The following is a 15,656-nucleotide window of genomic DNA, read 5'->3' as shown; positions in this document are numbered from 1 at the left end:
AAAAAAAACCACCAGGTTTTCCCGGGGGGGGGGGGGGAGGGAAAAAAAAAAAAAAAAAAAAAAAAAAAAAAAAGGAAAGGAAAGGAAAAAAAAAAAAAAGAAAAAAGCTACAATCTTATAGACTAACCTCAGGAATATCAAAAAAGGAGCCCAATATTTTTTTACGTAGGTCGCCACAGACCTAGTCGTTTACAGTATAACGAATGCGATTATTTCCTTCATAAATTTTAAATACAAGCAGAATAAAAATCACATTTTTTTCAGGCAACAGTAGCAGTTCAGTAGGTAAGTGGCTTGATCACATTTTTCGTTTTGTATTAGTAACGCATGCAAGCAGCTTTAGTATTACAGATCCCTTATAGGTCACGAAATGTTTGCTCTCTTTATAAAGTCCCTCCATAAGTACCATCCTGTCTCCTCACGGGGGTCTCGGGCCGGCTGGAGGAGCCCGAGCCTTGCTCGAAGGGCTGCGGAGTGCTTTGGGTTTCCGACGCCACGGCGTCCGCGGCAGCCGCCTCCTGGATGACGGAGCCGGCGCCCTCGGCGTCCTCGCCCTGCTCGAAGGACTGGCTGGAGGCGTTGCTGAGCTCCACGTTCACCGTGTTAGTTCTCAAGGCTACTATCGTCCCCGCCTCGCTCCTCCTCTCTGCATAGATGCGCTGCTCGAAGGCCTGAGCGGCGTTGGGCTGGAAGTCGGGCTCCAGGGGGACAGTGTTTGTGGAGGAGCCCATGACGCTGCGGTACATCTCCATGCCCTCGGGCAGCATGGATTTGATCTTGGGCAGCCAGCGCTTGCGGACGCGCCGCGCGTTGGTGCACATGTCGGCCGCGATCACGTTCATCTCGCTCTCCTTAAAGCTCGGGGCAAAATTCTGACAGTACACTGCAAAGACAGGGAGACACAGAGCTCAGCCTTCCCGGGGGGAGAGGCACAAAGGTGAGCCTGGACTCTCAGGTGGGAGCGGAGCTTCAGCCACGGAGCTCCTCAGCTGGAGACAACAGGAAGGGGTAAGAGCAGAAGGTGTGAAAACCCCGTGGGGCAGAGGGAGGGGGATGCAAAAGAGCCCCTCACTCCATGGGGACCCCCACAGCCACGGCCATGGCACGTGGGGATGGCCAAAGTGGAGGTGGACACAGAGAAGATCCCACAAACTCCCCAGCAGCAGCTCCATGAGTGGCTCCTAAACCGGCAGCGCTGCAGGAAATGTCAGAGCTGAGGGGCTGCCCAAGGGATTGTCCTCTGCCTGTCCCTCTCCTCACGCCACCCCTGCGTGGCCCAGCAGCCTGGCTGCTCCAGCATCCCTCTGCTGGCACATCCCCTGGGAGGCAGCAGCAGTGGGAGCTGCAGGAGCCCTGCAATCCCTCGTGCCCTGCTCCTGTGCGGGAGCCAAGCGCCTGATGTTACAGAGCAGCATCCAAGGAACTGCCATGGTGAGTAACTGGCAGCTAAAGCTCGTGCACAGGGACAAATCCAGGCAGCAGGAACCCCTCCCATACCCTGGCACACAGCAGCAATGCCCTTCCAGCCCACCTCAGGAAGGACCATGGCTGGAAAGTCCAGAGTTGGGACTCTCCAGGATAAAACTGCTAACAGGGAGCTGGCTCCACCATGTTCAACCACACTGCTGAACATCTGCCCTCTTATCCCCCTTCCCCAGACACCACAGATCTCCCAGGGCAGCTGGAAGGCCCCTGGACTTTACAATTAGGGAGGGGAAAGATTTCTCTTCCAAATCTTGAAAACTAGATGAAAAAAACTGCTTAAGAGTTTTGTTCTTCAGCACAGGAGTATTTACACGTAGATTTAATCCCCAGAATTCAGCCAGGGTGAGAGAACACAGTGATTTCCACTGCACAAGAAGCCCATGGCAAGTAGATTTTTTCTGCACCCCTCAAGGTTTCCTCCAGCCTTCAGCTCCTCCTCCTCCAGCACCTCCTGTCCTAAAACACTCCAGGTATCCACAAGTGACTGAGGGGGAAGTGGCTGATGGAGAGCACATCCCACCCACACCTTCTCTGGGCAACCAAAAAACGATGCAAACTAAAAAATAAATTGATTTTCCTACAACCTAATTCCACCATTACCACACAACAGAGTGCCCTCCCCTGCCCAGGGCTGGGCCATGCCATGTTCCACCCCAGTAGCAGAACACCCCTCTCCTTACATTTGACTGCATTAAGGACCCTGCTGTCCAAGGGCTTCCTGCTGGGATCGCTGGTGGAGGACCTGATTCCAGTTCCACAGCTGTTGGCAAGAGTGTTCCTGTGGGGAGGCAAAGGGAGAGCCTGGGAGAGGGGACCAGGGGACAGCCACTCCCTGCCCTCCTCCCTTCACGTCCTGCTGGATTCATCACCAGGATTTGGGAAAGGGAGAGCCTGGGAGAGGGGATCAGGGGACAGCCACTCCCTGCCCTCCTCCCTTCACGTCCTGCTGCAGGCATCACCAGGATTTTAAAGTGAGGAACAGGAAATGTGCATGGAAATGGAATAAGTTCTCAAGCATCGTTAAGGAAATGCACAGAGCTGAGTGCAGAGGATGAAGCACTCGTGACACAGGGTTAAAGCCCTGGGAGGTGAAGGGAACAGGGAAGGCATCCCTTGGGAGAGCAGGAGGAGCAGTGGGACGGGACCTACCGGTCGAAGAAGGTGGCCAGGAGACGTCTGAGCAGGACCTTGTGTTTGACACCAGCACATAAATGGCAATTCATCAGCTGCCCCCGGGTGATGTAAACACCTGAGCCTGCAAGGGTGGAGAGGGACAATCCAAAATGAGCCCTGACACAGCCACGAGCCACCCCTGAGCCACCCTCAGCTCCTCCTCGCTGGTGGGAACCTCTTCTTCACCTGCTGCAACAAGGACAGAGGGATTTCTGCAAAATCCTGACAAATCCTTGAAGCCTTGGCAAGTCCCAGGCAATAACAGCTCCTAATTTTATCTGTACAGACAGGAAGTCTATGGGAATCAAATGAAAGGATTCTTATTTTCTCACCAATGCACACCGTGCAAGGCTTACACTGTGATTTGATATGTACAGATCAGATTATTTATTCCTTCTGAAGCAAGAAAACCCCAACACATTTGGCCTTTTTGTTTTGGGTTTTTTTTTTTTTTTCTTCCAGTGCAGGACTGTAGAACACAGAGCTGGAAATGAAAGAAAAAACCCATCTAGCACAGAAAGAGGTACTTGGTTACAGATCTAACTGCTTCCAAAACCCCAGCCCATCACCTCTTGATACCTCTGGTGAGCAGGGAATTTTCCTTCTAATGCACAGGAACTGCTGCCTTTGAACCTGCTGCCTTTAAGGATGTTTTCTGGAAGAAAAAGGAACCCTGTGCAAAGCAGCTGGACACGTCCAGAGGTCTGGCAGTACTTTACAGCAGGTTTTATATCAAACCTTTTTACTCTGCTCACAGACCAACCTGCTCCTGCCTCAGCATTGCTTCCAGGGAGAGGTTATCCCATTTTTCAAGCATTCTCTTACATGAGAGGGTTTTGGTATTTGCTTTTAATTAAGATTCAATAATGGGTCATAGCTGGATCCAGAACACACTCTGTTCTCAAAATATAAAAACATCTGCTGAAGAAGTGATATCTCCTGGATTTCCAGGGAAGGTGATTGTCCCTGAGCTTCTGGATGGAGCTGGAGCTCAGGCAGCCCCTGTGCAGGACCCTCTGCACCTCCCCTGGCACCCCAGGACCCTCATCCTGCCCCAGGATCCAGCAATCCTCTGGATCTCTGAGCCATGCCACATCTCACCAGGAATTCTCCTTGGATTCTCTTCCATCTAATAAGTTTCTTTGGTTTTTGGGATTTTTTTTTTTGAGTAACAGCCTCAGTCTCTCCCTCAGATGTGCCGTGGTGACTGCAAGCCTCGTTAAAGACCCTTTTTCAGAGAGGGCTGCTCAAGTTTGCTGAATCAATTGTGGCATGAAAAACCAGCAACAAAAGGAAAACATTCCCACTTGGAGAGCTGAGGAAAACTTTCACACCAGGATCAAGCCACCCCTCCAGGTCTGAGACAGGAATTAGGGGAGTTTATTTTGTATTTTAAGAGATAAGGCATCAGAGCAAACACCAGCCACCACTGAGGGGAACTTCACTTTAATAAATGAGAAATAACCAGGCAGCCACTATCAGTTAGTGATATTAATCTACTTTTTTTCCAGATTGAAAAATGTAAATCAAGCAGAGTTGCCTCAAACCAATTTGCAGCTCTCACTGTGAAAATAACCTGCACCACTTGATGGTTTTAAGAAGTCTCACATTAAATGGAAATGGGTACAAAATGAATATTCCAGATCCAAAATAAAATCTTGTGGTTGTACGCTGTGCTTTGCCTTCCATCAAAGTCCCGTCCTCCATCAGCTGCAAACCTTTGTGGGCATCCCCTGAAATCCTGACTCCTTCTCCAGAATGAAAATGAAATCGTGCTACTCACCAAGAGAGAAATGACTGCAAGGGAAGAACTGATTTGGATGGACTGTGCTGCCACATGTCCTTTTTGGACCAATTAAAATTAAATGTATTAATTAAACCTCCCCACCTGGGGGCACGTCTGGGATGTCCTGCCCAGCCATCCCCACACAGCCACATCCAAGGGAAAAACCCACAGCCAGGCCACTGCAAAGTAAAGCTGGGGGGAACTTCTTAAAGCAGAATATGATTATTTCCACTGGAATCTGACCTGGTCACTCCAGTTAAACACTTTCTGTGCAGTGCTGGGTGTGCCTGGGCACAGCCACCTGATTTCACTCCTTCAGCTCTAAACAGAACCATCTTCCACCTCACACTGGCCAGAAATCTTTTCTAGAGAAGGAGTAAATTCTCTCAGTATGGTAAACTCCCCCCAAAATGAAAACAAAGACAAAAGAAAGGACCAAACCCAATTCCTTCTTCTCCTCCTGCTGCAGCATTTGACCACTTAGTAAATTTATAAAGAAACTTTTACAGGTTTTTCAAAGCTTATTCACTGACACAAATTTTATCTCCCTTGCTTTGTCAATCTTATACTGTGGTAATTTTTGAGGGGGGTTGGTTGAGTTTTTAGATCTGTGATTCTAAATGAAAACACACTCACTGCAGCCACACCGAGCAGGAAGAACACAAGCTGCAGAATTCAATTAAAATGCTAAATTAATTCAATTGAATAAATCCTGTTAATGACACATTTTTCTGTCAGCAAATTAAAGGAAACTCCGAACTTTTCAAAAGACGATTGATGACGAATAATCCAGAAAGACACAGCAAGGGCACACGAGATGCACGACTGCAGCAAGATGGAGAGCACAATTCCAGAAGGAAAACAGCAGCAATCCAAAGGTATTCCAAGGAAAAGCTACCTGCAACGAGCTCGAGTTTTTCCCCAGGGTCTCCCTCGGAGTAGAGCTTTGGGTGGCAGCGGTACCCGATCTGGCTGATGAGGCTGGCAGGGAGAGCCACCAGGTCCCGTCGGATCAGGACACAGGAGCGGTTCTCCAGCGGGATCTGCTCTGCCTTCTCTTGGGCAACTTCAAAATGAAAAGGGAAAACTGTTAAAGGAACTTGTCACAACGCTGGCAGAAGGTCAGGCTTTTACTTCTTCACGCAGAAGTTGGAAATATTCCCCCCTCCAGACGTCCACCCACGGGGCAGGTGCCACCTGAAAGCTTGGAAAAATCCCCTGTTCTCCCCCTCCATGGCAGCCTCGGGTTCTGCAAAAGGGATTCTCAGAATCTCATTATGCTTTAACTTCTCCTGAGTTAATCATTTGTGAAAATGGACAGCTCTGCCCAGCTGGCATCGCTCTGCAAGTGCAGCACACGGAGCTGCTGCCCCACGAGCCCCAGGAGGCTGGCAGGAATTTCACCAGGGCTTCTAAACAGGCAGTGGATTGCCCCAGTTTGATGAACACCTGCAGCAGCTCCATCATTACTTCTCTTGATGGTTTTTCCTCCTGAAGTAACAATCCAGACCCTGCAGACACGTCTGCTCTGAGAAAGGTCACCAGAGCCTCTCCTGAGATGCACCCACCAGCCAACCTCCAGCCCACCTTCTGTTCCTCTGCCTTCTGCAGGCCAACTTTTCCTCTCAGTAACAAAAGAAGCCCCCATCAACAAGGCAAAAAAAGATATTTTTTATTATATATTTATTATATATTGTATATTATATATCTTATTATATATAAGATAAAGCTTTAACTTCTCCTGAGTTAATCATTTGTGAAAATGGACAGCTCTGCCCAGCTGGCATCGCTCTGCAAGTGCAGCACACGGAGCTGCTGCCCCACGAGCCCCAGGAGGCTGGCAGGAATTTCACCAGGGCTTCTAAACAGGCAGTGGATTGCCCCAGTTTGATGAACACCTGCAGCAGCTCCATCATTACTTCTCTTGATGGTTTTTCCTCCTGAAGTAACAATCCAGACCCTGCAGACACGTCTGCTCTGAGAAAGGTCACCAGAGCCTCTCCTGAGATGCACCCACCAGCCAACCTCCAGCCCACCTTCTGTTCCTCTGCCTTCTGCAGGCCAACTTTTCCTCTCAGTAACAAAAGAAGCCCCCACCAACAAGGCAAAAAACGTTATTAAGATGTAGCTTGAAAACCAAAATACCAGATTTTCCCAACCCACTCTGATGCACCATCTCCAGAGCCCACCACTGCCCAGGAGCAAGCAGTAGCATGGAAAAGGTGGAAATACTGGGCTGTCCTGCCAGTATCTCCAAATCTGTGTATTGTGGGCATGCTGTAAATGTTTCTAAAGCACATTTACAGCCCAAGACCACCAGATTAAAAAAACTGACAATTTCTGACAGCAACGAGGGCTGACCATGCTCATGAACTTTAGGACATGGTGGGAACAGCTCCACGGCTGAACTGCAGCCCAGCTCTGCCACGATCCACCTTTTTTCCCCCAAAACTGTTTGATAACGTGGCAAGTGCCACGTACAAACCCAAACCCAGTGCTGGAATATCTGTGAACACAGAGAAGCAGAAACCCCAGCAAGGAGCCTTTCTGAGGTAAAATCAAGTCCCCTGCTCCAGAGGTGTCTTTTCCTGCGATTATCCCCGACTTCTGGGGGCCACTTTTTCTCCCTGCAGATAAAATAACAAGTTCTGCAGACTTGTTGCTCAGTAACCGAGGGCGATGGCTCGGGGACAAAGGGAGCAGTGTTCTAAGTAGGACATGCCCGTGGTGCTGGGCTGTGGCATCCTATGGCAGGCTCTGGGGGCATCCCCACCCTCAGGGCTCCCTGAGGAACGCCTGGAGGGATTCTGGAATGGCAAGGAGGATGGTACAGCTCAGGGAGACAGGACCCAACAGCAGCAGGACAACCCACAGGGTGGTTTTAAACTCTTTGCGCCACCACAGCCCCATCATCAGTGGGATATCTGTGCCACTGACATTCCCAGCTGCAATATTCCCGGTATTCCCAAGCATCCAGAGCCAAGATCCCGTTGGAGATGGGGGTCAGCTCCCACTGAGGGAGAATCTCAAAGACCAGCTCTATTTTGAGGCTTTTAAAGAGTGATAAGCAAACTATATCCCATTAAATACTGATATTTTCAGCTTAAAGAAACCAAAAGTGAAGGGACAGTGGGTGTGGGGGAACCAGTCCTGCTCTGCTGTTCTTCCCTGGCAAGGCAGGGCCACCAGGGCAGCTCCAGGGGAGGAAGGGACACCTCAGTCACCTCCTAGAGGTAAAATTAAATATACAACCCCTAGGAGCTGTATATGTGACCTACATCCCAGCACAGGGCTCTGCCCAGGTTATTAAAATTGAATTTTTAATATTTCATTTCTACTTCAACCAATGACTCAGGTCGAAAGCACCCCCAATATCCAACAGCACCATACTTCATAAACCAAACTAAAATTCAGCTAAAAAAGACCAAGTGCAACTCAACCCACTGCTGGATTTTGGTCACATCTGTCCTGCTGGCTCACTGTCTATAAATCTCTTATTAAACACGACCATGAATCATTCTGGGGGCTTTATTTCCATTCAAGCATTAGCACAAAATAACAATACCAAACAAAAAAGAGGTTTGGGGCTTTCAGTGGCACCTCAGTTGAGCAGATAGCAATCAGTTATGTAAAGGAGCAGGACACAAGAGCCACTTTGGTGCCATGTTTCCACAGAAAGCCACTCTGTTTGGCCTTTCTGCTCTGCAGAACAGGAGAGTATTTGCTTCTAATTAATTTGTATCTTCAGAGGGCAGCGGCTCCTTCCCTTTGAATGAAAGGGCAAACAATGGGAAGTATTGTTAAATACAGTTTTTGGTCCTGAACAAGAAAGGAGCTCCCAGCCAGCAGAGAGGGGCAGGAAATCATTACAGAGGAAGCCACGAGAGCTGCCAGGCAAACACTGGAATATTTTATTTATTTGGATATATGCTTTTATCCCAAACTTAGCTAGATGCTGCAGCTGCAACAGGTGGTGCAGAATGGGAAATACCCATTTTCCTGGATTTTTTTTTGGCTGAAGAAACAGCCTCAAACTGGTCCATGCTCCATGGCTCCAGGCTCTACATGATGCTGGGGCTCGTGTCCTCTTTATCCCTAAAACACATCCAGAGATTCCTCACATTTTTACCTATGGGTAAAGAACAACTGTTTATGGTTTAGGAATGGGATTTGGAGATGCAGAAAGATCAAAGTGATGGAGCCCCACCCAAAAAATTGATTTAGAGTCCCAGCATGTAGCCACACATCTCAAGCCCTGAAGAAAAGGCTGGAGAACCCAGCTCCACCTGCTCCACCACGGATGCAAACACATGGATGACCCTCCCCTGTTCCCTACACGGCCAGAAGTCTCTTTTCAAACAGCAATATTTCAACATTTCTCTCCCATCAGCCTATTTTCACTGGCAGTGGGACCCCTCAAAAATATCTTCCCTCCACAGCCTCAGCATCCCCAGCATCTGCTGCAAGATGTAAACCTGCAGCAGAGGACACACGCAAGCACCATGGGATAGATCCATCACAGAGTCCCAACGGGGAGAGTTTACATTTCCCAAATAGTACATTTATACCAACGTACCGAAACGTAGCCCTTTGATTTGTGACCTATTTATACAGGGAGGTAATCTGGAATTAGTATAGGAAAAATATTACTGGTTTATAAATACCCCTATCTTGCCTTCGCCTCAGATCTCAGCCAGGAGTGAAACATCTGCCAGCCTAAAATTAAACATCTGTGGTTCAGAGGGAGGAAAATGGGGCTGGAAGTTTAATGCCAAAAAAGGCCAGAGGCTGAGTGCCCCCGGGCTGGGGCTCAGCCTTCCCCCTGCTCAGCTCCCACCCTGCCAGGCTCAGGATGGGCAGTGCCACCACAGAGCCACTCAGCCTGGAAAAGACCTCCAAGACCACCAAGTCCAAGCTGTGACCAGTCCCCACCTTGTCACATAAAGACACACAGCCAGGCTTTCAGCACTTTGCAGGTGTTTGAACCCCTCTGCAGAAAGCCAAAGCGCTCTGGCGGATAACCGGCGCCGCCCTCGAGCGCTTCATTTCCTAAAAATCCGCGAGCTCCTTGCTGCTGAGCATCCTCCCTGTGCACAGGCTGGCCCCCCAGGGAGCAGGGGGAGCCGGCAGGATCAGGTGGCTGTCCCTGCAGTGGCAGCCAGCTGCTCCATCCCGCTGCAATTCCCGGCGTCGCTGCCGTGATTTACGTCGCTGCGGCGCGTCGTGCCCGGCTCCGCTCGGGATGCTGCACGGGCTGCATCATTTGGGATTCTGGGTTGTTCCTTGCCCTCTTTCCTTACTGTCAGGAATCAGAGGCCAGGAGAGAGAACTATTCTCTCAGCTAATTACCACAACTATTCTATAATGGCTATTTTAGATGAATTTTTAATGAAGTGTGCTCTTGTCAGTTCAGGATTTCATAACTTTCAAGTCCAGCCTTTACATTCCAGCCATTTGCTGCATAAAGATTTTCCCTTTTCCCTGCAAACCGGTGCAGCAGGAGCAGGGGAGGAGGACGGACCCTTGCACAACTTCGCTGGTGCCTGTCAAAATTAAATTAACTGCATCTGCTCAGCAGAGAGCTGACTGACAAGAACGTGGCTCAGTGCAGAAAAGCGCCGAGCATCTGCAAGTCCTGCTGAAACCCACTTCAGCTCAGGCCCACGACGCTGTAATTAACAGGGATAAAAATACTTTGCTTTTGTTTAATATTTTCTGGAGTTGTGCGTTCCTCAGATCAGATGCTGGAAACCTCATTAAGTCTCGCTCGTGTCCTCGAGGCCCACATGTTCTCCACAACCAGACCTAGTTATGGAGCGAGGAGCCATTTTACCGCAGTGCTCCCAGCCCGGCACGGCACGGCCGCCAAACGTGGCCAGAGCCCGGGGGGAAACTGAGGCAGCTTTTCCTGCACCCCTCTGCCAGCTTCACCCTGCCAACAGCTAAGCCTGACCCTCCTGTGTTTAATCCTGGCCTCGTCCTGATGTTCCTTCTGCAGGTCCAATACTTGTCCTGGTCCCTCACTGCAGGTGGCACCAGCCTCTTCTCCCAGGTTTCCTCCAAGAGGGAAACAGCCTCAAGCTGTGCCAGAGAAGGTTCAGGTTGGACATCAGGAGGAATTTCTTCATGGAAAAGGTGTTCAGGCCTGGGAGGGGGCTGCCCAGGGAGGTTTTGGAGTCCTCACCCCTGGAGGTGCCCAAGGAATGACTGGATGTGGCACTCAGTGCTCTTGGTAGTGTTTGGTCAGTTTGATCTTGGAGGCCTTTTCCGACCTTAATGATTTGGAGATGTGGATCTGATCCAGCTTTGGAAATTCAGAATGGCTCTGACTACAAAAAGGGGTGAAGAAAATAAATTAAAAACCCCCAGTCTTGGGGCAAGAAGAGGATTGGTAATCCCTCCAAGAGTCCTGGGTGATGCTGAAGGCAGGTGAAGAGCTCAGCCACCAGTGTCCCACCACACCCTCACCAGCACCAAGACTTCAGATGGGAAACAAAAAAGCCTAGAAAAAGAAGGAAAAAAAAAATCCAGCAACCCTCTCTGAAATTCAGAGCTTCGTCTGCTCCGCTCCTCTTTGGCTTTGTTTTTGTTTTCACAAACAGGGCTCTTGGAAACCTTGGCAATCCCTGTTTTAGAGGGCTCCCCCTCCCCCAGGGCTTTGTGAGGCTGTCGGGATCTCCATGCCAGGAGCAGGATTAGCTGCCTTCTCTCTTCCATCTTACAGTTTCATTATTCTGCACCTTTTGAGAGGGTACAGTTTATCCCGAGTAATTAAAACACAGTTAGCTCTACAAGTCCAAACCATAAAGGAACAGCTTAGGTTTTACTTTTTGTAATCTCTTTTTTGCATGCCCTCTTTTCCAGGAACCATGATACCTATAGCTGCCTTATTTCCAACAGGAAACTCCTTTGAAAGGTGAGGGGGGGAAGAGGAATTTCAGCAGAAATGTGGGATATTTAGAGCCTCACAACCTGCCTCTTCCCTGCATGGCCTCAGCATCACCACCTGGTTCTCCCAACAGAAAACAAGCAGGAAAATTTGGCTGTGGGATGCCCAGCTCTGGCACAAGGGCTGCAGCATCTCCACTGACACCCGAGCAAGCTGCTCAGATTTTCACTTTTCCAGCTGGGATGATTCCTGCCCAACATGGATTAGGGACAGCCTCGGAGCTGCTGCCTGCACCATCCCCAGGCTGGTCCTGTCCTTGCCTTCTGAATTGGTTTTGTTCTGTTTCCTGCAGGAACTGGCCCCGTGACAGGGATGGAAAACACACTCCAAGGGCATGATCCCACTGCTCTGAGGAATAACTGAAGGCAAACCCACATTACTCACCACAGGCTCTACAGCAGGGAAAAGCAAAATAAACTCAAAACAAGTGGGCAACAGCACAATTCCTGTTCAGTCTGGCTCCAACAGCAGCCATGGAGGAGACCCTGACCTTGTCCCACCCCTGATCCCACTCCTCTCCTGCCCCATCCCAATGACTGGGACCTGAAGCAGGACAGGGAGAGTACTCAGGCTTTCGAGGATCATTTCCTACAACTGCTTGTCCACTTCTCCTAACAAATATTTCCAATATTAAAATAGTAAATTTGCCATTTCCCCCCTTTTTCATATGCCTTATTGAAAAAACACCTTGGAAAATCCTGCTTATCTGCTTGCTGTCTGTCAGAGGAATGTGCCAAGAGGATGCTGAGCTTCTGGGATGGGATGGGATGGGATGGGATGGGATGGGATGGGATGGGACAGTGTGTGGCAGTGAGCCCAGTCTCAGTACTAAGGAAGCCTACCTGTTTTATGCAACAAAAATTGTCCTATTGGAAAGCTCATCAATTTGAACCAGAGATCAAATATTTGCAACATTAGTGCAGCAATTCCAGGAGCCAGAGCAGGGGAAGCAGCTCCAGGCGAGGGGATGCTGCGTGCAGCCAGAGCCAGTGGGAAGATGTCCCTCCCTGGGGAGCTCCTGAGGATCAAAGCTGCTGCCACAAACACCTGCAGCTCCCACGAGGAGGCCACTGCGAGGCTCAGCTTCCATGTGGGACACTGCCAGCTCCATCTGTGTGGGGTGCTGGGAGCTGTTCCATGGGGGATGCTCACAGGACAGCACCCAGCGGGCATCTCCCCCTGGAACTGAGCCCCTGGACCTGCAGCCCACCTGTCCTGGCTCCTCAGGAGGATCTGAGCCCTGCAAGGTGCCAGGAGAAGGGGCTGTGTGCCCAAGGAAATGGGAGGGAAAGGACCTCTCGTGTCCCTGTGCCCACCGTGGGGCTGAGCAGCAGCTCCCAGCCAAGCACCACCAAAGTGAGGCTGCCTCCTCTATCTGAGACCCATCGAGGGATTCACACTCATCCCTTAATCCCAATTTCTGGAAGGGCAGCAGAGGGATTTTATGTAGTTCTGGGCACTGTGTTTCTAATGGGGAAATAAAAGAACATCAAGCCCCAAAAATGCTTTTCCCTTTCTGACAGTGATGTGTGGGACAAGGCTGGCAAAGGAGAGAGGGGCACTTCAGGCAGTGGGGAGAAAAGTCCATCTTTCCTTCCTGTTGCAGGTACTCCTAGTTAACTTCAACAAAAATTATTTAGATGATGCTCTCCCTTCCTCCAAATATCCCACATTCATCACTTTTTTGGAAACTCTTATTCTAAGAAGCCAGGACAGAAGACAGCTCCCAGAGTGACCACCTCACCCTGGGCCCAAAGGGCTGGTGCTTCCCTTGCCATGGGTGACCCATGGCAGGTTTGCTCAGCCATCACCTTGGGATGGATGCCACCACCACAGGGCTTGTGCAGCCACCAGGCTCCTCGCTGCCAGCCTCAGCCAAAAAGGAAAGGCTGATCCAACCCTGGTGGGTGGTGGAGTCTCTCATCTAAAATCTCCCAGCTGGGGAGCGACGGCACAGGGGTGACCTGCACACCAGCACCAAGCCCACCACGTGGGCAAAAACCAACAAACGAAACGCCCAAAGACAAAAACCTGGTGAACAACCCAAAACCACCCACGCTGGCTGGACGAGGCCCACACAACCACTGCGAGGGCGCGGAAAACCCAAGGAGAGAGACATCCATTACCAGAATAACCTCCCGAGGACTTGATGTACATCTGCCCGTACTGCTCCTCCACCATGGTGTCGTAGGCCTCGTCGTCCTCCTCATCCTCCTCGTTGTGGTAGGAGGTGGGGCTGTCGGTGGTGGGGATGCTGCTGGCGCCGGGGCTGGTGCGCTCTCCCTGCGAGTACTGCACCTGCTGCACGTTGGGGAGCAGCGTGGCCAGGTTGGGCACCCCGTAGTAGGAGACTCGCGACAGCTTCAGGGGCCCCGCGTTGGCGCCGCCGGCGCCGCCGGGCCCGTCCCGGGCGCCGGGCTCCAGAGGCCGCTTGCCGGGCAGGCCGGGCAGGGCCTGCAGCTCCAGGTTCTCGTGTTTGACGCGGGTGAGGAGCGGGATGGGCATGGAGGGGGACATGACGTAGGGCGCCGAGGCCGACTGCAGCTGGTTGCAGGGGCTCTGCGGCTCCGAGCTGGGGTCTTCGATCATGGTGGTCTGAGAGTCACAGTGCGGAGAGCTGACCTTGAACATCAAGTCCGTCCCTTTCTCCACGATGTGCTGGATCTGCAGGAAGCCCGCCGTGTACATCACCACCAGCTGCTCGCTCGCCGCCATGGTCAGCTTGCCGGTGTAGCAGAAGGACAGGATCTGCTGGAAGCAAGCGGGGGGGACGGTGCCCGGCAGCTCAAAGGCATTTTTGCTGTTCCCGCTGAACAAGTCTCGGAAGTAGAGGCTGCTGGCGGCCAGCACCGCCCGGTGAGCCTTGAAGGCTTGGCCCTTCACCACGATGGAGACATCGCAGTAGAGCCCCAGCAGCCGCTGCTCGTTCAGGCAGCCCAGAACGGTGTTCCCGAAGTTGGGAATCTCTATGTGCAACATCTGCGACATGGCTCAGGGTCGGCCGGAGCTCCTCAGACATTCAATGCAGGAATATCCAAAGTAGGGCACATCTGAAAAACGGAGAAGGCAAGGGGAGAGAGGAACAAGGGTTTTAGACAGTTCACAGGAACCCACCTCACCCGACATCAAAGGCTCCAAGCCGAGCTCGTGGTAAAGCAATCGCTTACAAAAATTACTTATCGGTGGTTTTGAGCGGCGTTGGGAATGCCATTGGTGGATGGCAAAGGATATTCCAAAAAAGCAAGTATTTCCTTCAAGTTGTGGTCTGTTTAAATAAGCACCACTGATTTATTCCCTCGGGGGTTTTTACTTTATGCAGGAAAATCTGAACGATAATGGGAGAGAACAGTAAAGCAAACCAAAGGCAGGCAGACAGATCTCGGTAGCATTATATAAGAAACACAACAACCAGCAGCTATGTTGAAACTACAGAAAAGATATTTATAAAACAATGTGCCATTCTGCCCGAAATAAATACAGGATTCTGCCGGAGCCAGAGCTCCCAGGAAAAAGCACTTTGAAAAGCAGTCTTCCCATTTGCACCAGAAAGAGGGAGCATTTCAACAGTTAAACCCCTTCTCAACAGATTTATCCTCCAACAAAACGAGGCTTATCTCCAAATTAAGCCAGATATTTGAGCCCCAATAAAACAAAACCAACGTGCCTGCCGCAGCGAGCCGCCTACCAAGTTGTCTCCTAATTTTCCTCCCCCAGATCCCGAGCGGGGCAGGGGGAGCCCCAGCCCAGCCCCTGGTGCAGGCAGAGCCCCCAGCCCCAGCCCGGTGCCCCCGGTACCGGCAGCGAGGACCCCCCGAGCGAGCCCGGGCTGGGGGCTGCTCCGCATCCCGGCACGGCCGCTCTCCAGGGCCAGCTGTACCTTTTGGCCACGGGCAGAATCCCTGCTTCCACCTCCCAGAAGAAGAGGCTGGGAGGGAGCTGGAAGGTGCGCAAAGCCCGAGCAGGTAGCGCTGGTGCGGCTGAAACTCCAGCGGAGCAAATCACTGCGGATGCACCGAGCCCAGACCCCCCCTGCTCCCTCCCCAAAGAGTCCAGCGGATTTAAAATCCTGTCTGCCTGCAATAACACTGAAGAAAAACTACGTTTAACTAGTACTGAAAGCTCAGAAGAACGAGATTTTTTTTTTTAAAGGGGAAAAAAAAAATATAGAAGTTTATCTGAGAAAGATTAAAAAAAAAATCTCAGGAAAGAAAATAATAACCCACAAAGAGCTGCTCTGTTCCCATTGCCGAGGGGAGAGAATAA

At 50.9% G+C, this 15,656-nt stretch overlaps 1 protein-coding gene across 3 annotated transcripts in view; it reads right to left on the bottom strand.

Annotated features, from left to right (window-relative positions):
• Positions 1-275: 275 nt before the first annotated feature.
• The window catches only part of NACC2 (NACC family member 2), a 50,201-nt gene continuing 34,820 nt past the window's right edge, over positions 276-15,656 (bottom strand). For 2 of the 3 annotated variants that reach the window (XM_041406980.1, XM_041406982.1), the window contains exons 2-6: positions 13,520-14,443; positions 5,343-5,510; positions 2,635-2,740; positions 2,166-2,263; positions 276-883 (exon numbers count right to left, since the gene is read on the bottom strand). In XM_041406980.1, the coding sequence (XP_041262914.1) occupies positions 384-883; positions 2,166-2,263; positions 2,635-2,740; positions 5,343-5,510; positions 13,520-14,381 (1,734 nt within the window). In that variant the 5' untranslated portion in view covers positions 14,382-14,443 and the 3' untranslated portion in view covers positions 276-383. Of the gene's footprint in view, positions 884-2,165; positions 2,264-2,634; positions 2,741-5,342; positions 5,511-13,519; positions 14,444-14,560; positions 14,719-15,656 lie in introns of all 3 variants that reach the window. The other variant, XM_041406981.1, reaches the window with a different exon arrangement.

The sequence above is a fragment of the Onychostruthus taczanowskii genome, unplaced genomic scaffold, assembly GCF_017590055.1.
Source record: "Onychostruthus taczanowskii isolate IOZ18803 unplaced genomic scaffold, ASM1759005v1 scaffold25, whole genome shotgun sequence".
Lineage (NCBI taxonomy): Eukaryota > Metazoa > Chordata > Aves > Passeriformes > Passeridae > Onychostruthus > Onychostruthus taczanowskii.
Note: the sequence above shows the minus strand (reverse complement) of the source record. Positions and strands in the feature narration are given on the sequence as shown.